Source organism: Antedon mediterranea, chromosome 9, assembly GCF_964355755.1.
Source record: "Antedon mediterranea chromosome 9, ecAntMedi1.1, whole genome shotgun sequence".
NCBI lineage: Eukaryota > Metazoa > Echinodermata > Crinoidea > Comatulida > Antedonidae > Antedon > Antedon mediterranea.
This window is the reverse complement of record NC_092678.1, coordinates 2,305,869-2,329,258: the sequence shown is the minus strand read 5'-3', so window position 1 is coordinate 2,329,258 and position 23,390 is coordinate 2,305,869. Positions and strand designations below refer to the sequence as shown.

General features: G+C 34.7%; 5 protein-coding genes across 7 annotated transcripts in view; 1 reads left to right on the top strand and 4 right to left on the bottom strand.

The window, feature by feature from the left end:
* LOC140059061 (protein polybromo-1-like) overlaps positions 1–822 on the bottom strand; it is a 54,462-nt gene extending 53,640 nt beyond the window's left edge. For both annotated transcript variants that reach the window (XM_072104878.1, XM_072104879.1), the window contains exon 1: positions 813–822. The gene's annotated coding sequence lies outside the window, so the exon portion shown is untranslated. The remainder of the gene's footprint in view (positions 1–812) is intronic.
* Positions 613–2,719, bottom strand: LOC140059342 (uncharacterized). Its single transcript, XM_072105227.1, has 3 exons — positions 2,601–2,719; positions 1,180–1,636; positions 613–953 (listed from the first exon to the last, which is right to left on the bottom strand). Exons 2-3 carry the CDS (start codon positions 1,622–1,624, stop codon positions 613–615), a joined length of 786 nt encoding a protein of 261 aa, XP_071961328.1. The 5' UTR covers positions 1,625–1,636; positions 2,601–2,719.
* Positions 2,720–3,509: 790 nt separating this feature from the next.
* Positions 3,510–7,836, bottom strand: LOC140058614 (uncharacterized). Its single transcript, XM_072104296.1, has 3 exons — positions 7,766–7,836; positions 6,475–6,572; positions 3,510–5,834 (listed from the first exon to the last, which is right to left on the bottom strand). Exons 2-3 carry the CDS (start codon positions 6,544–6,546, stop codon positions 3,876–3,878), a joined length of 2,031 nt encoding a protein of 676 aa, XP_071960397.1. The 5' UTR covers positions 6,547–6,572; positions 7,766–7,836; the 3' UTR covers positions 3,510–3,875.
* Positions 7,837–8,940: 1,104 nt separating this feature from the next.
* Positions 8,941–13,000, bottom strand: LOC140058666 (tafazzin-like). The gene is made up of 8 exons (XM_072104360.1): positions 12,699–13,000; positions 12,391–12,519; positions 12,115–12,160; positions 11,905–11,990; positions 10,759–10,839; positions 10,357–10,398; positions 10,000–10,193; positions 8,941–9,584 (listed from the first exon to the last, which is right to left on the bottom strand). The coding sequence occupies exons 1-8, from the start codon at positions 12,808–12,810 to the stop codon at positions 9,486–9,488; spliced, it is 789 nt and encodes a 262-aa protein (XP_071960461.1). The 5' UTR covers positions 12,811–13,000; the 3' UTR covers positions 8,941–9,485.
* Positions 13,001–14,999: 1,999 nt separating this feature from the next.
* The window catches only part of LOC140059483 (forkhead box protein P4-like), a 50,613-nt gene continuing 42,222 nt past the window's right edge, over positions 15,000–23,390 (top strand). For both annotated transcript variants that reach the window (XM_072105413.1, XM_072105412.1), the window contains exon 1: positions 15,000–15,098. The gene's annotated coding sequence lies outside the window, so the exon portion shown is untranslated. The remainder of the gene's footprint in view (positions 15,099–23,390) is intronic.

The window sequence follows — 23,390 nt, the reverse complement described above, 5'->3', positions numbered from 1 at the left end:
TAATGAGTAATTTGTATAGTGAAGTTTATGGAAATAATACAACTTTAATTTTAATATATCACTACCAAAGTATTAAGAAATATATACATGAAATCTATCAGGTTAAATTATACATTTCTTTCTTGAAGTTATTAATAACAAAATATGCAACATAAAAACCCCAAACCATACAGTAATAAAAGCCTTGTATTCCCGGACTGCATTATATTTTTTCCTGTGAGGTTAAGGCAGAAATCATGAATAATTTAGGCCTACTACCTTAATTATTAGCGCCCTATATAATGTCCCATTATATAATAATTCTTCTAATGAATTATTCATGATTTGAATAAAAGATTTGAATAAAGCTCCCGGGGCTTGTATTATTGTTATCTTCTAAGAAAAACGGGCTACATTTACATCACGGTGCGGAGAAATTTATGTTTTTATGCTAATCTTTTTCTTTTATTTATTTATTTTTTTTTTGTATTTTTGCTTACGACAGAAACCTAAAAAAATAGAATTATGAATTCAGTAAATTATGCCAACCAAAGTACAAATCACGCAGAATTGATCTTTTATTTTTGTAAGTAAACTGTTTTCATAATGATATTTTAAAATACTATTGGAATATTAATCATTGAGGTCATAATATTCATTAATGACTCTGACGACATCGTAACGTTCGTATTCTATGCACACTTTGTGCAAGTTTCGAACTGTCGGAATGTTATCAGATGCACCTGTCAGATGTTTAAACATGTGTTCTGTGGGACTAAACATAGGAACAGCATCATTCTTACTATCCCATAGACGTATAGCTTCTCTTGGTACATTCAACTCTTCAGCGATGACCTGCCAGTTGTTTCCTGCAGGAATATCAACATCCAGTGCCATACCAATCTTCTTTTTAATAGAACCCTTCATCTGTTTCATATCTTCATCGAGACTTCTCTTTAAATTTTCCGCAGCTCCTATTAGTAAAAAAAATGTAATTGGTTTTGGAAATGCATTGAAAAATATTACTTTCAAAAACATCAGTAACTGAAATAAGAAAAATCATTTTAGTAAATGTAATATTCTCCGAGTTTTGCAAAAATACACATTCGTAGACATTTTTATCTAAATGCCTAATTTTCAGTCACAAACGTCACACAGAACGTTCTTTATGACATAGAAGAAATAAAGCGGACACTTTACCGGTAGTCATGTTTTCGTAAACGTTTCTATTAAATTTTGTCACTGCTGCTTTTTCCTCATCAACACGTTTTTCAACTTCAAAGAAACATGCTTCTTCTTTAAGATCTCCGGCTGTTTGTGTTTTATAGCTTGGGAAAATATTAGTGTCGGTAGCGTAAACCGGAACTCCTACACTACTAAGGAAAGGATTTAATGTTGGTTGCATTACATCTCCCTGAGAAAATACTACTGGTTCTTTTTTAGGTTCCTCTTCAGCTCCTTCCTTTGTACGTTGTTCCCAATGCCAATTTTCATATTCATTTATCGACGATAGTGAAGTGAAAGTGGATTCTGGCTGTAGGTTTGCTCTACCTTCTAGAGAATCTTCATCTGTTAAGCTTGATAAACCTGGACCTACAGTTTCATATATATATTCGCTTTCTGTTGTGTACAAACTCTCGCTCATGATGGTTTATAGCTGAAATTAACATAGACGATAATTAATTAAATGTCATTATCAGGGTGTCCGCAATGCAATCTGTTTGTTAATTGTCACCAAATTTGTTCAATGAGTATTATTATTATTGTCATTATTCATTTATTATTTTGTAAACATTTTCAGACATAGTGCAGCATCACTGTCTTCTAGACATGCTGGAGCTGAGCATAATTAAGGAATTCACTCCCATATCAACCAAAACGTATATTGTATTGCCATGGTATGTTTATATGATGCAAAATGTATAGGCATGTCTAAATGCTAAATAGGTTTAGTTTCCTTTCGTCCTTTAGTTTAGAATTCAGCATAAAACTAAATAAAGCTAAAGATTCAAAGTTCAGATAGGTCTGTAGTTCAATCAAAGGTATAAGAGAATATTAATTGTGCAATGACATGTATGAACAAATTATTTTTATATTATTTATAAGAAATGTAATTTCCATTTGCATTGTTGCAAAAATTGGTTAATTTAAAAATAGCACATGTGACGTACGTCGGCGCCCTGAATGGAAACATTACTGGTTGGAACCGTCAGAGAAGAGTGAACTGGTACATGTACTAATGAACCTATATTATAGTCCGTGGTGTAATGGAGTCTATTTAAATTGATTATCCGTTAAAAACGGTATACTCCCCCCCCCCCCCCCTCTATCAAGTATAGGCCTACCCGCCCCAGAGCGGTAGGCCTAGTAGTTTCATTTATCAGATTCATACTCTCCCGATATCATGAGGATTACTTTACCTAGTTTAACTTGTTGACAATATGATTTATAGGCCATTCCGTAGCAGGTACTATTATTTTCAATCATAAAGCATAAAATGTTAAATTGTAGATCATACCACGATAATTTTTAATAATTTAGATGTTACTTTCTTACAAAAGTCATTTGTCACTATCATTAACTAAGTTTACAAATTCATTTTAGCATAGTTTCAAACTTACCTTTTCAGTCAAGTGCACACGATGTAAGCTGCAACTGTTGAGTAATAGGCCTAATGACTGACAATTTCTATTTAAATGCATGAGCGACAATGACTTCTTCCAAAAGCGTTGAGCGTTAAGGCAACCGTATGAAATGAAATGGGCATTCAATTTAGATTTTGTGTTTAAAACCAAATAAAATCGTAAAGTGTGACATTTCCAGTGATTAGGTAATCTACACATTTAGATTGAACATTTTAATGGTAATTTCCAAACCACAATACATCATTAAAATTGACTTTCTGCAAGAGGCGGATTCATTTTTAAAAAATGATTTTTATCCTATAACCGAATTTCGATCAACTTTAGGCCTACATTTATTTATTAAATGTTCTTCATAATCTATAGACATTATCTTCAGTACCTACTATATATCATGGTATGATACATAGGGTAAGGATAAACTTTTTTAAAAGCATTTTAGCATATTGATGCCTTCGATAAACTGTCACATAAATAAACATTTAATTGCATAATATGTAAGCGCAGCGAAAGCAATTCGACCAATCATAAGCGATGGATTATCAGAACTGTCGCTTTTTATTGGTCCACTCGCTGGCGTCTTACTAATGGAAATCAAGCTTTAAACATCACAAACGACATTTTCGATTGTGATTGGTAAAGTTAGGTCTACTTTAGGGAGAACCAACCAGTAGCTGTTACGAGTAGGAAACTGAAAACAAATCCGGCAACTAACTGCAGTTACTATCTCTATATTAGTCTGGGTTCCAGACGGAGCTAGCAAACAACACATATTGACAGTACATCATGTTTCACTAAATTCTATACCAATTTTATTACTGTAATGAGTTAGTATTCACTCTTAATATATTGTTAAACTACAATAAAATTAGTATTAGTGCTATTAGATGATGTGCATTATAGAAGTTAAAATGATAGCATTCTATACAACAAAACATTTAAAAAACTCACTTCTCCAAGACTAACAGTTCATTTTATAAATTAAATTTTTTCATCATAATTATCATGAATATGTTTGTGTCTACTAGTGCTCTAAACTAAACTATTATTTACATACGAAATATAATACATTATTTTCTTGCATTTTCATAATAGGTTATATGTTTATATACTTTTCTTAGAAAAATATCAAATTTACTCAAATTCAGCCAAATTAAACTTCAATTTTATTTTATGATCAATAACAAAGAAAATTCTACAATTTTATTATTTATAATAAGTTGCTTTAATAGTGTAAAAATCATTATATATTATTTATGAAGTGACCATAGGTATGTCAGAGGTCAAATTAGGCTTCTTGATTGGTCGACAAGAAGCTCCTCGTAGATGGCGACGTACATCAGCTGCGCGTGTGAAGTCGCGTCCGCATATGAGGCACTGTCGTGTAAACGCGCCGACGTGAGTGGTTAGGTGAACACGTAGGTGACTGGCTTCGTTGAACACCTCTTCGCAATACGAGCATTTGTGAGTGATGGTAGTTTCAAAATGTATGCAGCGATGCATCAGCATATCTTGAGCATGTTCAAACTTCTTGCCACAGATGTCGCATTCTTTACTCATGCTGATCTCGCCTTCTTCTAAAGCTTTGTCATCGTCCTCTTCACCATCAGATTCTGCAGTCAACAATATCGACCCTTCTTCGTCATCACAATCTTCATCTCCCTCACTCTCTTCCATAAGGATATCATCTTCCGTTCCCTTCACATAGTTTTGAATCTTCTCCACCACTAGACCTGCTGCTTCGTCCTGATTCTCATCACCGCTCTCGTCTGCGATCACCGAGCACGAAAGCATGACCTTTTCATACTCCGCGTCAAGCGGCTCCTCTTTGATGATGATGTTATTACTTTCTTTCTGCATATCTCGGAGTACCTCCTCTTCACTTTCGCTTTTCTTGGCAGAGTCAAGTTGTGAGAAGCACTCGCTCATGCTGGAGTCAATGTTTTCAAGCATGGAACCTGGCGTGATCTCACCTTCTTCATTGATGTTTTCACCGTCCTGAACCAGTAATCCTTTCTCAGTTTGCTGCTTGAATGTAATATTGTGGCTAACATGAAGATGTGTAGCCAGGCTGGATCGTTGTCCAAAGCTCTTTCCACACAAGTGGCAGCAGATCATGTGGCCAGTGTGCGTGTGCTGGTGTTCCTTTAGACTAGCCAGTGTGTAATAAGCCTTGCTGCATTGAGCACACTTGTACTTCGGCAAACTGGTGTGGCGTAGCTGATGAATGCGTAGCTCTCGGTGACGGTGGAACTGTTTATCGCAGACTTTACAGATGAACGGTTTGATGGTAGCATGGGTCTGACGATGTTCCTTCATATGGTGGTGGTACTTGTATGTTTTCCCGCATACATTGCACGGAAATCGTCCTTCATCGTTTCTACCAGGAAAGTCTTTGGCGCCACCTTCGCCGACGTACTCTGTGTGGAAGCGATTCATGTGTTTACGGAGGACATCTGGATTACGGAACGTCTTGTTGCAAATACCACATTCACATATTGTCTGACTTGTGGAAGCTTCAGTGCAGGCATCGCCTCTGATGTTCTTAAGTAGCTCAATGTTAGAATTATCTAAGGACTCAGCAGGACTGACCTGACTGCGGCTAATTGCTACTGGTGGTGGTGGTGGAGGAGGAGGAGCAGCAGTAGCAGGAAGAATTATCTTCAACTTGGTTTTTGGTGAAGCTTGTTTCTTGTTTATAGGCGTAGATGTAAGCGGAGAGGGTGTCGTTCCCTTTGCCATCATTACATAGTTATTTAAAACTTGTATGGACCCACCTTGGGTAGTAGTTGAGTTGACAACCGGTTGAAGCTGGAATAAGTTACTGCTTGGTACGATGTTACCTTTTTCATCAACGACCTGTATCTGCATCGGAGTTGGGCCAACCTTGTTTTTGACATTGACTGGCAAGGGCTGTGCCACCAATCCAGTAGGTATTGGTGTAGGTGACGGATTGCTGTTTGAAACACTGTTTTCCGATACCTTAACCTCGACACAGCAATCATCATTCTCGGAGCCAAATTGTATTTGTCTATCAGAGATACCAACCCCTCTGCCATCGACAATGCGCTCAAAGTTGCATGATTTCAGTACACCAGTTCTGTCAAATTCCTTAAGGAGTTCACCAGAAGCATAGTACTGGCCATTCTTTGTGTTGTCTTGCTTTACCAACAAAAACACTTCGCACCTTGTCTGTACGTATAGTTCATGCGCCTGAAAAACAATTATGCATTCAAAATTTATATATATATTTAATAAATATCAAAAGGAAAGTTATTTAAAAAAATAACAATGCCGAGGATATCAGTGGCTGGATCTCAAATGAGAAACAAATAAAATAAGTGCAAACAGCTAAATCAAAGCGAAAGTAAAACTTTTGGATAATACTAACCCTTCCTAAATGCAAATAAATATTTTATATTAGGGTGACCTATACAAAATTATTGGCCGAAAATATCCAGTAGGAAGGGCGGGACATTTGTTGAACCACCCTTCCCTTTCATCGCATTAAAATGAGGGAAGGGGTCAAATGTTAAAACCCTTATTTGGTTGATGTATAGCTCAAAGAATTCATTTACAAATCTATAATAATTAAAGAACTGATTTTTTTAAATTTAGTAAAATAGTATTAGTGGGGTTCTTTCATTTATAAGCCTATACATTTTGTTTTAAATTTTGTATGTTTCCTTTGCTAACAATAATAAATAATATTGTATCTGTTAGTGTTATAATATCATTATTAATATACTGTATCACAAGAAAAAAAAGAATTTCATTTACGAATCTGCTTTAACCCAATGAGTCCGGCTGACATTTATTTATTGAGGATGATAATACAGTAATAATACTTTACCTTCATAAAAATAGTCTTTTTCAAATGTTCTACAACCCACGCCCTCAGCATATCATTCTGAATGTACTGCATTTTGTAACAGTTATTGTGCACCAACCCTACAATGTAAAACAACGAGAATTGAAAGTTGCGGATTCACAATAATATAGACTGACTCTGTAGGCCTTGTTGTAATACGAAAGAAAATGTGGATAAACGGGAGGAAGAATAATCTTAGGCCGGGATACAAGTCCAAAATGTGGCAGTCTCGCAGCTAAAATGGGAGCGTTGGCATATGTATGGCACACTGGGTAATAAACAACAAAAAAAGGGCATATTCCTACACCACATGAACAATTTAATCATTGACATAAAATCAGAGTAGTAAGACTAGGTATAATTATAATTTAATAAGTTATTCCATGACCAACGCCTTCTTTTATATATTTCGGAATATAATATGTGCAAATAATCTATTTGGTGGTACAATTTATACTGTATTAGATTTTTATTTCATCAATAATTTTATAGCACATCCAGATGCACACTTATTCCAATCTGCAATTTCAACAATTCATTTTTCTTCATATTTCTTATATTGGCTTAGCCAGTCTAGGCCTAGTAACTAGCTAGCTAGAAAGAAGGGAAACCTGTCTAGCTACAGTAGGCCTAGGCTTAGCTTGATCACTGTTTTTAATAATCATTAATAATATACAATTTCAACATTTATTTGCTTTTATATAAATACAAGAAACACATTTTCAGTGGAATTAAATTCGGAAGTGTTTAGAAAATAATATTAATTATTATGTATTGCATCGAGTCGTATGTTGCGATAGGAATGATTATTTGAACTTTTTGATGACGAAACACTCTGGGAGATCTCGACAAGCGGCGGGGATGGATTCAATTATCCACATTCGCCGTTGTTAAAACAAGTAAATTATCGTTAACTATCATGGGTTATGTGTCTGATTTCCACCAGTGAACATTGTAGTAATACAGGTGGTTTATGTTATAAAATATCGGCGACTAAAAAATAGTCTAGGCCCACTCCTTTCTACCCATGTTAGCTAAAATAATCATGACCCAGTGCGCAGTGACTCGCTCAAAGGGACGCAAACACAACCGTACAGCGTTGGCGTTTTATAGAGTGTGGCGTTTGCGCCGCACGGCCATCATGTATTTAGCACTCTGTAATTTAATCACAGACGTCTATCTCCCTAACAACACACATTGTGTGTTGTACGTTGTTCCAGTTAACATATTGAAACATACATGTCACTACCCCAATAATATATATAAGTACTACCTTTCAAACTTTATGCCAAAACAAATTAATCATGGGTTCTTCTGCTAAACAACTGCGCTTACGAAGAGCGGGCTCGGAAAAGGACGCCTCTTGCCACTTCCTACGTAGCGTGTTATCTGGCGCCCTCTTACTACACGTTGCGTTTATAAAACCAAACAAAAGGTGGGTTTCCTTATACGTGCGTATGTTTTTTATATATTTTTTATTATAAAGTTATAAAAGTTTCATTAAAAAGTTTCTGAACTTTATGTACGTCTATTGTAATAAATTATTAATCAATTAAAATTGCCATGCTGATAACATCGGTTTGTTTTAATCCAATTCATTACGTCAAACTATACGGTAACTGTTTAACATAATTTTTCGTTCGATAATAGCGAAAAAAAATTAATGTCTGTTTCTATTATAGGACCACTTAAAACGACCACCTTTTCATGTTAAAGATTTCTTTTAAACACATCGTATGAGACATGGTCTACTACTAGTAAGAGGTAGCTAAAACATATTGATCTTATATCTATTTTTCATGGGATTCATATTAATTTAATATTCATTTGGGAATTTCAATATCTTCACAGTTATACGTCTAGCACTGTGCCCAGATATTACAGATATTACCCATGATATTTTCCGCTCTATTAAATTATTATTCTGTATAGGCCTACTGTTGATCGGAAGCCTTTCAATTTTTATCAGTGGAGGCACAAATGTGATAAAAAAATAATTTTAATTATCGTTATAGTCATAATTTTGTAACATCAGTCTCGCGCGTATTTTACGTGTGAAATTCGAGGACAACAACATTTCGTGAATAGGGTACATGTTTATGTCTCATGAATTAATGTCCACATTTTATTTTAGTTTCGAAAGTTATTTTTTTTAATAGAAATATTAATTTATTTTTCGATACTACTATTGGTAAAATCATGATAAAAATATATGTACACTGTAAATAAGACAAATAAAAAAAACCAATATAATGGCAAGTAATTTATTTTATTAGAAAAATTTTTGACAAAAATTCTAAAAAAATTATTTAAAAACATTATCAATAATTAATCTTTTACAATAAACATTTATAAATAAAATACAATAAAATATTTTTTCGTTTCAAATTTTTATTGAAAACAAATTTAATTAAAAAACAATAATAATAATAAATCTTATACAATACATTTATCAACAATAACATTTATTTTCTTTCAATAATACAGTTTTATTTTTAGTTATTTAAATGTTTATTTATTACTGCCTTTTGTGGAAAAAGACGACAGAGTAATAATTTAACAGTATTCAATTATTGTAGAAATTAAATTAAGTTTTAAAGATGAAAACCAGAATAAAATAGTATCAACTTTATATATCTTTTTTCTTGTGCAAATCTTCAAATACTATAAAAATAGACATTTTTATTATCAATTTCAGATGCAATTGTTATACATTTCTTTACTCCACTGAGAGATGACAGAGTTAACTTCTTAATTCACAATAGAGGTAGTTTCACACGTACAATTACCCAGGGTGGGCTAGTTACCATGGTGGGCTAGTTACCATGGTGGGCTTGTATTCAAGTCTGTACTGTAACGTTTATATTTTCTAAGTCTATTTGGTCTTCTTATTTGGATTAACATTACAGGGCCATACCAATTCAAGACATCAAAATGGTGTAATTTATTCATTTTATGAGCTATATTGATTGCATATTCAGCATTACGTAATGTTATTTTAGCAGTAAACTGTCATGTAACGCTTCTGCCTGTATTTTTAGCGGCTTCATCTCCTCTTCGATTATATCTGTTAATTTTTTTCGTATTGCCACCTAAAATAGTAAAACAGAAATGATAAGTGTATAAAAGGTAACAAGTGTAGCACTTCCCAATATGGGACATATATGATTTTTTATTATATACATTTTTTTTTATACTTTATACTATTATTATATAGTGTTTTATTCAAAAACAAAATAGCAACATTACAACTTGTGGCCAATGGCCAGATTGCATGTCATCAATGGCCAGATTGCATGTCATCAATGGCCAGATTGCATGTCATCAATGGCCAGATTGCATGTCATCAATGGCCAGATTGCATGTCATCAATGGCCAGATTGCATGTCATCAATGGCCAGATTGCATGTCATCAATGGCCAGATTGCATGTCACCTTTTAATACAGGCTCTTATAAAACATGAATATATGAAATATATAAAAAGATGAAAAATGAAATTTACTTACTGGATTTAAATTATGTTTCTTCATTCCTTCTAGAATTTCTTTCAAATCTATTGGCTCACCAAAAACTATCGTGATCTTTTTCCCGATTCTTGGTATATATGGTGCTCTGTTTGGTAATATGTTCTCCATTCCCTGATGCCAAAATGGAAGCACTATTGGTGCTTTATTGCACTCCATTATAGCCCTACCAACTCCTATAAAAGAAATGTTAATTAGTATTTGTAGCCTCTTCTGACTCGCTCGCGTAAGCCTGGAGTAACATTTCAGTGATAGGGTTGGTGAAAGCTGATAGCCAAGGCTAGAGGAATCAAGATATTTGTAGACTGATATGTTGCAAAAAATTTAATAAAGACTTACCCCATTTTAACCTTATGAACTCTCTTGTCATGTTAACTTTTCCTGAAAAAAAAAATTAGAAAAAAACAACTAGAGGTGATCTGGAAGTCGTAGGTTCAAGTCCCACATGAGAATTACTTAGAGTATAGTTGCATATCATTACCATATTTGGGCATATGGCTACCATATTTAGGCACATCACACTTTTTTTGTCATACTAGTTTGATAGTGTAAACAGAGGTTTATAGTGAGAATAGTGTTAGCATGGATATCCTGTAAGGAAGCCAAGCCTGTAGCCAAGGATTACGTGTAGTGGAAAAGAAATCTCCCAGCCCAAGAAGAGCATAAGTAAAATAATTTACATAAAAAGAAAATGTCTACTGATGCAATCAGCTGATATGTCTATTCTACCACTAGTATTACCTTCAGCAAAGAAATGAAGCCACTCGCCACAGTTGAGCCTTTCTATTCCGAAATCAAGGGCCTTCTGGTACACCCCATCACCTGAGTAAAAATAAATGTGTACTCATGAAGTAGGGGTAGATATGAGAGGTAGGGGTAGATGTGAGAGGTAGGGGTGGATATAAGAGGTAGGGGTAAATATGAGAGGTAGGGGTGGATATGAGATGTAGGGGTGGATAGGAGAGGTAGGGGTGGATAGGAGAGGTAGGAGTAGATATGAGAGGTAGGGGTAGATATGAGAGGTAGGAGTAGATATGAGAGGTAGGGGTGGATATGAGAGGTAGGGGTAGATATGAGAGGTAGGGGTAGATATAAGAGGTAGGGGTAGATATGAGAGGTAGGGGTAGATATCAGAGATAGGGGTAATATATGAGGTAGGGGTAGATATGAGAGGTAGGGGTAGATATGAGAGGTAGGGATAGATATGAGAGGTAGGGGTAGATATCAGAGATAGGGGTAATATATGAGGTAGGGGTAGATATGAGAGGTAGGGGTAGATATGAGAGGTAGGGATAGATATGAGAGGTAGGGGTAGATATCAGAGATAGGGGTAATATATGAGGTAGGGGTAGATATGAGAGGTAGGGGTAGATATGAGAGGTAGGGATAGATATGAGAGGTAGGGGTAGATATCAGAGATAGGGGTAATATATGAGGTAGGGGTAGATATGAGAGGTAGGGGTAGATATGAGAGGTAGGGATAGATATGAGAGGTAGGGGTAGATATCAGAGATAGGGGTAATATATGAGGTAGGGGTAGATATGAGAGGTAGGGGTAGATATGAGAGGTAGGGATAGATATGAGAGGTAGGGGTAGATATCAGAGATAGGGGTAATATATGAGGTAGGGGTAGATATGAGAGGTAGGGGTAGATATCAGAGATAGGGGTAATATATGAGGTAGGGGTAGATATGAGAGGTAGGGGTAGATATGAGAGGTAGATAAAAAGTTTAGGTGGTAACTCAGTAGGGGTAGTGTAGTGAAGACAGGGGGAGGGGGTAAGTTGTCTTGTGTTATGGAAATATATGAATGATGAAGGGTAATTAGTAAGTAAGTAGGTAGAATACTTAAATATTACACCACAAAACTAAATGTTAATTACTTACCTCTTATTGTAGGTAGGCCTTTGCCCATGTGGAAGAAATATGTGTGCCTAGTTGTCTCAAAGCACAATTCATTAGCTGGAAGCCCCCTTTAAACAAAACAAATATATCATGTAAATCATTTATTTTTATATAGATTATATGACCCCTGGCCCTAAAGTTATCATTGACTATTTGGTTGGTATTTATAGTAGTACATTTTTGTTCACATACCATCTCGTCTTCTTTCGGTTCCTCAAATCTTTATAATCCATACAACCTAAAAAAAAACAATAACTAAACATAATTAGATATTAGATATAGGCCTAAGTAACACACACAAAAAAAGTTTGGTGGAACCATATTTTTTTCTTTTTTAATGTTCGCCCATCACAAGATGTATTTCTTCATCATGACATTTTATCATTAACTTCTTGCATTGTATTTTCTTATCCTTTTTTTTGTCAGAATTTGTAAATAAATGTTATGAAATAAAAGCGATATATTTACCCCATAGAAGAGGATCATCTAGGCACGAGGTGTGATTGGAAACTGTAATCAGCGGAATGTCATGTGGCCGATGTTTGATCGCTTTATTGAGAGCAGTCAGATTTACAGTTTTTAATGTGTTCAACCAATCTGAAATTTAAAAAAAAATGTTTTGAATTAAAAGTTTATTATAAATTCATAATTAATTATTAACATTTAAAAACAATGCATATGATATTAAGCCTAGATAGGCCTAAGTGAAGGCAGTGTAATATTACTTCCCAAATAAGGCAAATAAATACTCTAGGCTAGGAGCCTAGGCTACGTACTTAACCAGACTTTGCAAAGGGTAGCAACTCCAAAATGAGTCGCCGCCGTGCCGAACTTCCAAACAAATCCAGGTTTGGATGGATATCTCCACTGGCCTGGCTTCAAAGGCATAATATCCCTACTTTTAAGCAATTGCTAGCTATTACTAATGCCAGACACACTCCCTAGTATCATAATATTTTAAATAATGTTTAATTCTTTACAAAAAAGAAGATTCCAATAGGCCTAGGCCTACACTGATAAAATAGTCTGTAGGCCTAGCCTAGGCCTAGTGCAATTCACCGGCCCCTGATGAAATATAATTTGTGTTTAGCGACCTCTCTTGGTTGGTGGTGGTGGTGCGCGCGTGTACAAAAAATAAAAAGGTACTTTACCGTAATTTTTAAAAATCCCACTCTCTGATGGAATTAAATTTGTGTTTGCCGCCCTCTTTGGCGAACGTATGAATAAAAAACAGTGATTGATAAAAAAGAAAGTCGATTTCTCTCTCTCCCCCTCCCTGCTGCTGCATGCTGTCTGTTGTATGTGGCACGTCATCCTCATCATTAGCGTATTGTTGACAAACGACCAATGAACAGCGTATTTGAGCTTTTTCGGACCACATGTCAACATGAAAACCGACAACTACAGTGCAGTTTTATTATATCACTCAGATTAAATCTATTCCTAAATTAATTTGGAAATGTATACTTTTATTAATTAAAATACTATATTAATTAAAATACTAGATTATAATTAAATGACTTTATCCCATTGTATAAAATCATACTTTATTTCAAATAAAAACAACAAGAATGTAACAAACATCTCGGTCACAGACAGCTTACTTGGAGAACCAAGCATATGCAGGGAAAACAAGATAAATACAAAACACTTAAAATACAGATTGATAAGTTTAAGCTTGACAATTTCTTTCGTTTCATACTTACATTAGGAACTAAAAATGATAAATAAAATGACAAAAAGGTTCAGTAGTCGTTCCGTCACGTCCCGTACACACGACGTGTTATGTATCATCCGCTTTCGTCGTCAAGAGAGATGCGCCATTGATTAGAAACGGAAACGCGCGCGCGAATTAATCCAGGGACCTGCTGGTGATCAGGGGAATACCCTTATGTAATGGGGAATTCCCTTATATTTAAACAAGTGTTAATTAACTAATAGTCTGATTATCAATCAATCAAAAATAGTTTTGAAGTTTTGACTTCGTGGTTAAGTTAAGTGTAATTTTAGAGTCTTATTTCCAAAGAAAAGTGATTTTTTTTTTAAGGGGCGCAATGTCTAACAGTAAATCTTTCTCCTGTTTCCAATAAAATGGAAACTTTATTTAAATTTCTTGTATAGCGCCATCTAACGACTGAAATGTATCTTCATCAAAAACCTTAAATGTTTGCGCGCGAAAGTTAGTATAGGCCTACTAGATGTGGGCCTACGGCAGCTAAAGAAAAAGAAACAGTGCACTCTTATCTTATGAAACAAATATTTTATTATTGGATTAATTTATTGCAAAATATATAAGTTAAATAGTAATTCTGAGAGTTGCATTTGTAGGCCTACTATAGTATTAAAAAAATACATACTTCGACACATTGCATAATATTTAAAGTTATTGTCCAAAAAATATTCTTTTCGGTACTTTCAGAGGTATAATACCATTAGTAAATATACTATATTTAACGATAAAGTTTTAAACCTTAATTAAAATAATTCAAAACATAAATCAGGCCTATTAGGTTTAATAAATAAATACAAACAAATCTTGTATTTGTACAATAAAAACAAATAAAATGTATGTAATAACGGCATAAAATATAATAACAATTTCATTATTTTTTTTTTAAAAGCAAAAAAAATTATTTGTTTTAATATGGTTTAACTTTATTTTATTCCAAGTAACATTAGTGCAGTTACTGCTATTTGAACTGCTACTTAAGCTTGAGATTCAGTGTATAAAACATTTTTAGCATAAGTATAATAAATAGTTGGTTAATTCGCTCAGAAGCGGTTGGGGTGGTTTGTTTACACAGCAGGTGTATAAACTGTGTGACGTCAATATCAGACCGATGCGCTTCCTTTAACAACAATGTGTTCGGTTGGAACTACTTCAATTTCTTCTTCTAATTAATTTTAATCTCTCTATGTTTTTTGAATTAGAATTTGATAATATAAATTTACATTGTTTATATTTTATCAAACTGTACCAACAATAAATGCATAAGACGTTTTAAAAAGATTGTGATCATGATACCGTTGCGGAATGATATTCAAGTTTGTTTATAATTGTGAAACATCCAGTTGTGGCCTGTACACAAAGCCTGGAGCTGCTGATAACAAGCGATTGTACTGAAATTCACCCGAAAATACTCTTTCAATCTCATCTCTTTGAGTAGAAATATAAGGTAAGTAATATTATAACGATATTCCGAATTTAACTGTTTTTCACGCTGTCCGGTGCACACGATTGATGATTTTTATTTTTGTGTAGTTGTTGTTATTTGTGGCCCGCAATGGCTTTCGCAGAGCCCCGAATAAATAATTTGCATAGGAAATAAATGCGGACCTTGCTATTGTGGATGCACGTACGTACGTATATCACATGCATGCATGGTCGCACGATTGTAAAGATATGTCACTTTGGATCTTCGATGTTAATCAGTCCAAGTACTTGGTTGGGGAGTAGATATAAATGATCTGCTTTCCTGTAAAAAAAATATCGCACGTTGATTTATAATAAAGGAACCACTAATTACAGTAAATGATTCGTCCTGAAGTTATCAAACACACCGGCGTGCACCGTGCTTATGTCCGCCACTGTTTTACATGTGGGCCGCGATTACTCAATTAATAACACGATGGCCTAGGCCTAGACTTTGTGAAGGATTCTTTCTTTTATCAGTTGATCTTGCTTAAATCATGTATATAACAGGTACAATTATTTTACAGTAATTTTATTTAATGCAAATACAGAACAATCAGTTCTGGAATAAATGTTTAATTATAAACTACAAAGAGGCCACCGTGAGTAGTAAGAGGCGACCAACCAACCAACCAGTTTTTACATTAATAGTAAATACATAGTTTGCCAGAAATGATACTAAATGTACCGTCTGCCAGTATAAGAAACGTGTGTATCAATATCATTATTACAACAGTTGACTAATTGTAGCTAAGATTTTTTCCTCTTACTAATTATTATTGTTTAATTTATTTGATTATTATTGATTAATATTTTGTTCAGCGCATTCCTTTTTATTTGTTTATGGTTCATTTGCCAGGATTAGCAGGTAGCAAGGAATGATGATGATAACAAAATAAACAATCTCATCTTTGAGATTTTATTTCATTTTCTGCCAATGGATCATTCCCTTATCAGAGAATTTAATATTTTAATATTAACAATGCCTTCATATTCAATTTTTACATAATTAATATTTTAAGTAGTAAAACCAATATGGCAGTTTTATTGCCTGTGTATTTATAGTGCACATATTTTATGCATTAGCAAATAATATTATTTTTAATATCATTTGAAATTATTAATTTAAAATTGTACAGTATTGCCCCTGGTTGCATTGCATTCACATGATGTGTTTTAGTCAAAAGTTTAATTGCTTATTTTCATTTCTATTTATATCTTCAACAGTATTTGAATTTGTTGATAATTATTATCAAACCTAAAATTATGATAGACAGACTATAGAAGTATTTATAAATGTCATGTGTCATTTTCTCAGACCCAGAGAAAAGTCATTTGTACCAAATTAGAATTGTTTTAAAAATATTATTGTCTCACAATTGATATTGTTATTTATACATTAGTTTGTTTTGGATATTTGTATAACAGTGCTATCTATAAATATTATTATAAATATTAGTTATTTCAATTTTAAAATAGAAATTCATAAAAATAATAACAGAACTAGCATTTTTTTTACAAATCCGTAATTCAAAATTAGCGTAACTTTTTATGCCAGTCCCATTACAGTACAGTAGTCAACTGTAGTACAGTAAGGGTTTTTAAAAATAAATTACATTATAAAAATATTAATATTAAATGTTAACAATTGGCCAGTATTTTGCCAGGTAATACTGTACTGTATATAACTTGAATGATATGTGTACAGTAGTTTCTTGCTTAAGAATATTGCAGTGTATAGACCACCTAGCTTGTACAGTATGTTATGATGAGTAATTGAATTAAAGGATACACATATATTGATTGCATTTCTCTGCTTTGCTCTCTGCATACACAAATTGTCATAATTTATCGATAATCAACTACAGTCAACTCTCCCGAAACCGGAAACTTTCTCAACACCTACAGTACTGTACACTGCAGTTACAGTAGTACTCTATAAAACCAGTCCAGTTAAATAGTATTGTGTTGTACTAAAATCGGTCCTTAGTATTTGTATAAAACTATAGTAAGTATATGTATGGTAGAACATTACCGTACACAGTAAGTATTTCTGTTTACTAAAATAATTCATTTTAACAGAAATGGTATTATAAATGTACTGTAATTGGTACCATAGACCCATGTATTCTCCCATTTTAAAAATCTTGTTTTCTAAAATAGGTTTTTTTTTGTTTGACCCAAATAGACAGGGAACATCTCATCTAAACAATATGTATGTCGATGACGTTTTCTTGTCATTTATATTTCAAAGTACTAAGTGTGGATGAGACCATACTGCTAAGGTGTGTACAATTGAATTTAGCGCAGATAAAATGAAATTAATGCATGAAATTGATCCGCAGTAGAAAATTGAAAGCAACATAAGAGTATTTGTTTACCTAAGGTTTGTTGTGTGAGTCGACGGTGTTTACCCAGTGAGATGGACTGCTGAGTTTCTCATTGATATGCCCAGCTTCCACAACAAAGGCATGACTACACAGCTGTCATCCTATTTGTGAAGGGCCTAGCAATAAATATCGCATCTTAGATCATTCATTTATTAAGTAATATGAACTTACAATAGACAACTGTGCATCTATTTTGCGCTTATTAGAAATAAGTGTAATATTAGATAATATTTATAATACACTAAGCAAGGCAAAACTGATCTAGGGCCTACAGTAGCATTCATATCATATTCATATTAGATTTAAAATATAATAATGAAATTGCTATGACATACACAGTAAATTCACTGTAGACCGCCATGAATCTATTTAAAAATTATAGAACATTCATTTAATTTGTTAAATGGTTTTAATATTCCCTGCACAGTAGGTTCACCAAAGGGTCACACACTACCCTTCAAAGTGTTAAGCCCCAGATTAAGTTACATCTTGCACATGACTTTTAATTTTCACATAATCAGCAATGTCATTCTCTTCAAACATTTTATCAAATAGGATCACATTACTTAATGTTGTGCATTTTTCCGTTAATGATGCTGTTTATGTGAGTTTTGCCCAGTTTGCTAATTTTAAATGGTTCATTTTTGAGCCATTAAAATTCAAAGTACTCCTTTGAGAGAAAGGGTTTTTTTTAAGTTGATTTTTTTGCCTGGATGTGTTTATTTCCATGAAGTAAATAGCAAGTTCGCCTAGTGGGCCTTGGGTGGAAATTGGATTGGGGTTTGTGAACGATACGCCTCGAAGGACTGTAACGGCAAAACGAGATCCTGTTGTTGTTTTGCACATCCAGTTCAATCAGAACGGGATGTTTAACGAAATTGTATGTTCAAATTGCATAGCAAAGAAAACGGTTAAGATTTATAATGTTTCAGTAATTAAAGATTATTGGCTGTTGGCTTCTGTATTGTATTATTATTGCCAAAAAAATATTGTAAGTTGTGGGTATATGACGCAACTATAAACATCTTTGTACAGGTTACAGTACTGCATGTGGCATTATTAAAGTAAGTTGTATAATATCTATCTGCAGTGTTGAAAAAACCTAGCATTATGATTTATAAATTAGTTTTTCATCATCACTACTGTAGTTGCAGGGATGTACAGTAGTAGCAAAAGTACCAGAGGTTTCTTGAGTTCCTGCCATGTAAGACCTTAAAATAAGCGTTAAGCTTGGTTCTTACTAGTTTGCAACGCAAGAACATAAGCGCAATACAAGCCAATGGCAACAAGTATAATCCACTTGTAATTGGTCAACTTATTGCGTTTTTGCATTGTGCCCTAGTGGCCATTACTGTACAAGGTTGGATAGAAGCTTTTAAAACTTGTATTCACTTAATTTTTAATGATTTTTTAAATTTTAAGGCCACAGCGCCCTACAGTACGTCAAAATCTTGAATGCACCAATTTCGTTTTTATTTACAGTAGTATTTAAACAGTAATGTAGATCAGCTTGAATACTTTATATTTCTGAGCCTATAGCACTGTATGTTATCTACCGACTATAGTTTTTTGTTTTGTATAGCAAATACAATACACTGTACTAAAAGTTTGTTATATTTTTTGGAAAGTGTGTCAGCCGCCGCATTTGGTAACACAATCAGGAGGCAGTGACAGAATTAAAATGGCTCTGCTTTTTGCGTTGTTTATATTTGCTACTAAATTGTTATCATTGAATCCTCTAGCTATCAGCAATTTACAGTCTTTGTTTATTTGCTTGGCTAGAAATCAATAAAGCGACACTGTGTTGTTTGTTGGCCCCTGTAAACATCTGCTTCACCCATCATCATCACCATGGTAACATAAATTGTTTGCTACTCAAAGTGAGAACATTATTGAGAATGAGACTTAATTAGATCAACGATGTGATGGACTGCTGTTGTTTAACTCTTGTTTAGATAACTATGCATCAAAATAATATAATTGTAAACCAGTATAAATTTAATTTACGTTTTAAGACATCAATAAACTACTGTAATATACTAATCAAAACCAGAGGAAAATGTTTTCACTATAAAATGCTGTATTGTTAAAGTTGTCTGAGCTTGACTTAAAAGTAGCCAACAACGGAAATTCAATTGATAATCACGTTTATTGTTTTCTACAACCTACTGTAGAGGGGGCCTGTCAAACTAATGTAGATATTGATTACATATAGTATTAATTCAATTCATCTTTTATTGGTCTAATTCATATAAAAATCAAAATAAGAAAATCTGTTAATACATTGCAGTTTAAAATGCATGCACAATTTTTATGGTATTTTTTAAAAAATTGAAAAGTAAAAATTGTCCATGTATTTTAAACTGAAGTTGCAGTAGTACTGTATTAACAAAAAATATATCTATTGAAATTTCTTATGTTTTACAATGGTTTGAATGCAGCAATGTTTAATAGCTTTCACATTGTTTATTTTTCTACTAGCCTATTATTTATTGGTGTTTATTATACATGTTTACCTTATTCCCTGTTTTAATAACTACTACCCTTGGGCTTTGTTTATACAGTGTTTACTGGTTAAATCCTGAATACAAATTTCATGTGCAAAATATTGCTGTTTATATTATTAGAATGAGGAGGAATGTTTGGGTTACTAGATACCAGTTTATAGGTTTATTTATATTATTTTATTTTTAGAAAATGTGCAAGACAATATCACAATATTTCTTAGGGTAGAAGCCCTACTACCTGAAACTTGTTGACATGTTTTTAAAAGTCTACACATGCTAGTCCTTTTTACAATGTACACGTACATACAGTGGCGGATCCAGGATTTTGAAATAGGTGGGGTGGGGCGTGGGCGCACCAAGGGCCTAAAAATTGTGGAATGAAGGGCTGAGCTGGTGTCCTATCTTTCGCATTACTTGGATTATGTCGGAGTTATTATTTGGCGTCCTAAAATTATGGGAAACCCCTGGTACAGTAAAACAATAATTATGGATATATCAAGACCTACACATTACGAAAAAACACAATTCATGTGTCTAAACACAATTCATGTTGGTCTGTCAAGTCAGAAAGTCATTCTGCACACATTCATAGAATTACATGCGCAGAATGTCTGTTTAACAGGACCAGGTGTCCTGCATTTAAAGGCGACCAACTTGGCTACAAGTCGCATTTTAAATGAAGCTATCAAGCAAAGTAAATTTCCCATTATATAAAACATGTCTTGTTTGTTGTTGAGTCTAGAGATTAGAAGTGGAAGTACTACTTTGTTTACTGATCAATGTCACCTCACCAGGGACCTAGTATCTACTATCTCTGCATCTCATCCATCAATCAACTCTCATCAATACACCAGACACTACATTACTCTCCAGTAAACAAGCCCCTGAGATTACTGTTTTGTTGTGTAGAATACCTGGTCAACTATAAAACAGTTTACTTTTAAAACCTGTAAACAACTTTTTATAGTTTTCTTTAAATAGAAATTGTGATTTGCATCAAGGGACTGATTATAGAGCAAGATATTGTCTAATTTAAACATAAGCCATTGGCTTTAAACTTGAACGTTTTTTAACTGATGATATTCTAATTTACGGTTGTGATTCACACAGTAGTGGGTCCATGGTGCAGGGTTTGAGATGCGTGTCCAGGGCTTGATATACACTTGTGTCCTGGGCTTGATATACACTTGTGTCCAGGGCTTGATACGCGTGTCCAGGGCTTGATACACTTGTGTCCAGGGCTTGATACGCGTGTCCAGGGCTTGATATACACTTGTGTCCAGGGCTTGATACGCGTGTCCAGGGCTTAATATACACTTGTGTCTAGGGCTTGATATACACTTGTGTCTAGGGCTTGATACGCGTGTCCAGGGCTTGATATACAGTTGTGTCCAGGGCTTGATATACACTTGTGTCTAGGGCTTTATACGAGTGTCCAGAGCTTGATATACACTTGTGTCTAGGGCTTGATACGCGTGTCCAGGGCTTGATATACACTTGTGTCCAGGGCTTGATACGCGTGTCCAGGGCTTGATATACACTTGTGTCCAGGGCTTGATATACACTTGTGTCTAGGGCTTGATACGCGTGTCCAGGGCTTGATATACAGTTGTGTCCAGGGCTTGATATACACTTGTGTCTAGGGCTTTATACGAGTGTCCAGAGCTTGATATACACTTGTGTCTAGGGCTTGATACGCGTGTCCAGGGCTTGATATACACTTGTGTCCAGGGCTTGATACGCGTGTCCAGGGCTTGATATACACTTGTGTCCAGGGCTTGATATACACTTGTGTCTAGGGCTTGATATACACTTGTGTTTAGGGCTTGATACGAGTGTCCAGGGCTTGATATACACTTGTGTCTAGGGCTTGATACGCGTGTCCAGGGCTTGATATACACTTGTGTCTAGGGCTTGATATACACTTGTGTCTAGGGCTTGATACGAGTGTCCAGGGCTTGATATAGACTTGTGTCTAGGGCTTGATACGCGTGTCCAGGGCTTGATATACACTTGTGTCTAGGGCTTGATATACACTTGTGTCTAGGGCTTGATACGAGTGTCCAGGGCTTGATATACACTTGTGTCTAGGGCTTGATACGCGTGTCCAGGGCTTGATGATTTAAATTTTAGTTACTACTGTACACCACCGGGCAAGTTCATTCAGAGCGGGTTAGCCTGTTGCTTGTCTAACAAGGCCATTCATTGGCTAATTTTCATATCTATTACTGAAGGTACCGTAGTATACCTCTTCCTGTGGTAGGACTGCTAACCCTATAGATTCGTTCGTTATTAATTACCAAGGTCAAGTCTACTATACAGCTGTACACCCAGGCTTATAGGATGATATTTAACATTGACTGTATGTTATTATGCTTCCAATTTGAAAAGTACTGTATTGTAAGTCCAGTGTACACATCTAGCTCATGTGCACTTTAAAAACCTAATATATCTTTTGAAATGAGTACCGTATATTTCGGTGTATAAGTCGCACTTTTGACACGCAAATTTGACCTCCAAATTAAGGGTGCGTCTTATACACCGAACATAAATGCCTCACCACACAGATTGTGCCTAGGCCTAGGCTATCGTCACCTCGTTTCCTAGGCCTGAGTAGGCTAGGCCTAGCTACAGTAACTAACTAACGTAACGGCAACCTGCTTCTGCCTAGCCTAGGACTAGTTTTCAAGTCATTTTAGCATGATGTTATACTAAATATGATGAAAAGATTTGTTCATTATGGCGCTCCGATAAAATTTCATTTGTAAACGTTTACGTCGTACGATTGGAATAGTATTTATTTATACAGTAGTTATACGCACGATCGCCGTACCCCAAGCGCAAGCCCTTCTTTTGGTGGCCACATGGTGTACGGTATTCGACTAGTATATTCTCCAGGTGATTATAGCATGGACCTAGCGTACACACTTCTCGGATACATAGATACTAATCGAATACGATTGTCCGTGAAAACGTGCGCCCTCTCGAAATGATCGAGCGAGGCTAGCCCACACACGTGCGTGTTACACACACGGTCATGCACTCGATGTTGCGGCGAAAGAAAGAAAGAAAGAAAGAACTTGTTGAGGCTGGGCGCGGCAGAGCCTAGGTAAGAAAAAACCTAAATAAAGGACGCCGTTGTAGATATAACAAAATATATTATCACAATAATATTGATTACAATTTGAAAAAACATTGTTTTGATGAAATATAAGGTGCGTCTTATACATCGACGATATAAAAAATACCGATATTTTACTTTCAGTTGGGGGTGCGTCTTATACACAGGTGCGACTTATACACCGAAATATACGGTAGGAGGTTACACCGGTGTACATGTACTACAGTAATACACACAGCCACTGATCATAACTGGGC

What these genes read in the sequence shown, in the direction of transcription:
- LOC140058666 (XM_072104360.1), bottom strand. Translation starts at nt 12,810, where the DNA reads ATGCCTTTGAAGCCAGGCCAGTGGAGATATCCATCCAAACCTGGATTT. An exon ending in AGATGATCCTCTTCTATGGG is followed by an intron (nt 12,161 to 12,390) that starts GTAAATATATCG and finishes GTTTTTTTTTAG; the next exon opens with GTTGTATGGATTATAAAGAT. An exon ending in GTTCATAAGGTTAAAATGGG is followed by an intron (nt 10,194 to 10,356) that starts GTAAGTCTTTAT and finishes TTTCTTTTATAG; the next exon opens with GAGTTGGTAGGGCTATAATG.
- LOC140058614 (XM_072104296.1), bottom strand. Translation starts at nt 6,546, where the DNA reads ATGCAGTACATTCAGAATGATATGCTGAGGGCGTGGGTTGTAGAACAT. An exon ending in AAAAGACTATTTTTATGAAG is followed by an intron (nt 5,835 to 6,474) that starts GTAAAGTATTAT and finishes ATTGTTTTTCAG; the next exon opens with GCGCATGAACTATACGTACA.
- LOC140059342 (XM_072105227.1), bottom strand. Translation starts at nt 1,624, where the DNA reads ATGAGCGAGAGTTTGTACACAACAGAAAGCGAATATATATATGAAACT. An exon ending in TTACGAAAACATGACTACCG is followed by an intron (nt 954 to 1,179) that starts GTAAAGTGTCCG and finishes TTTTACTAATAG; the next exon opens with GAGCTGCGGAAAATTTAAAG.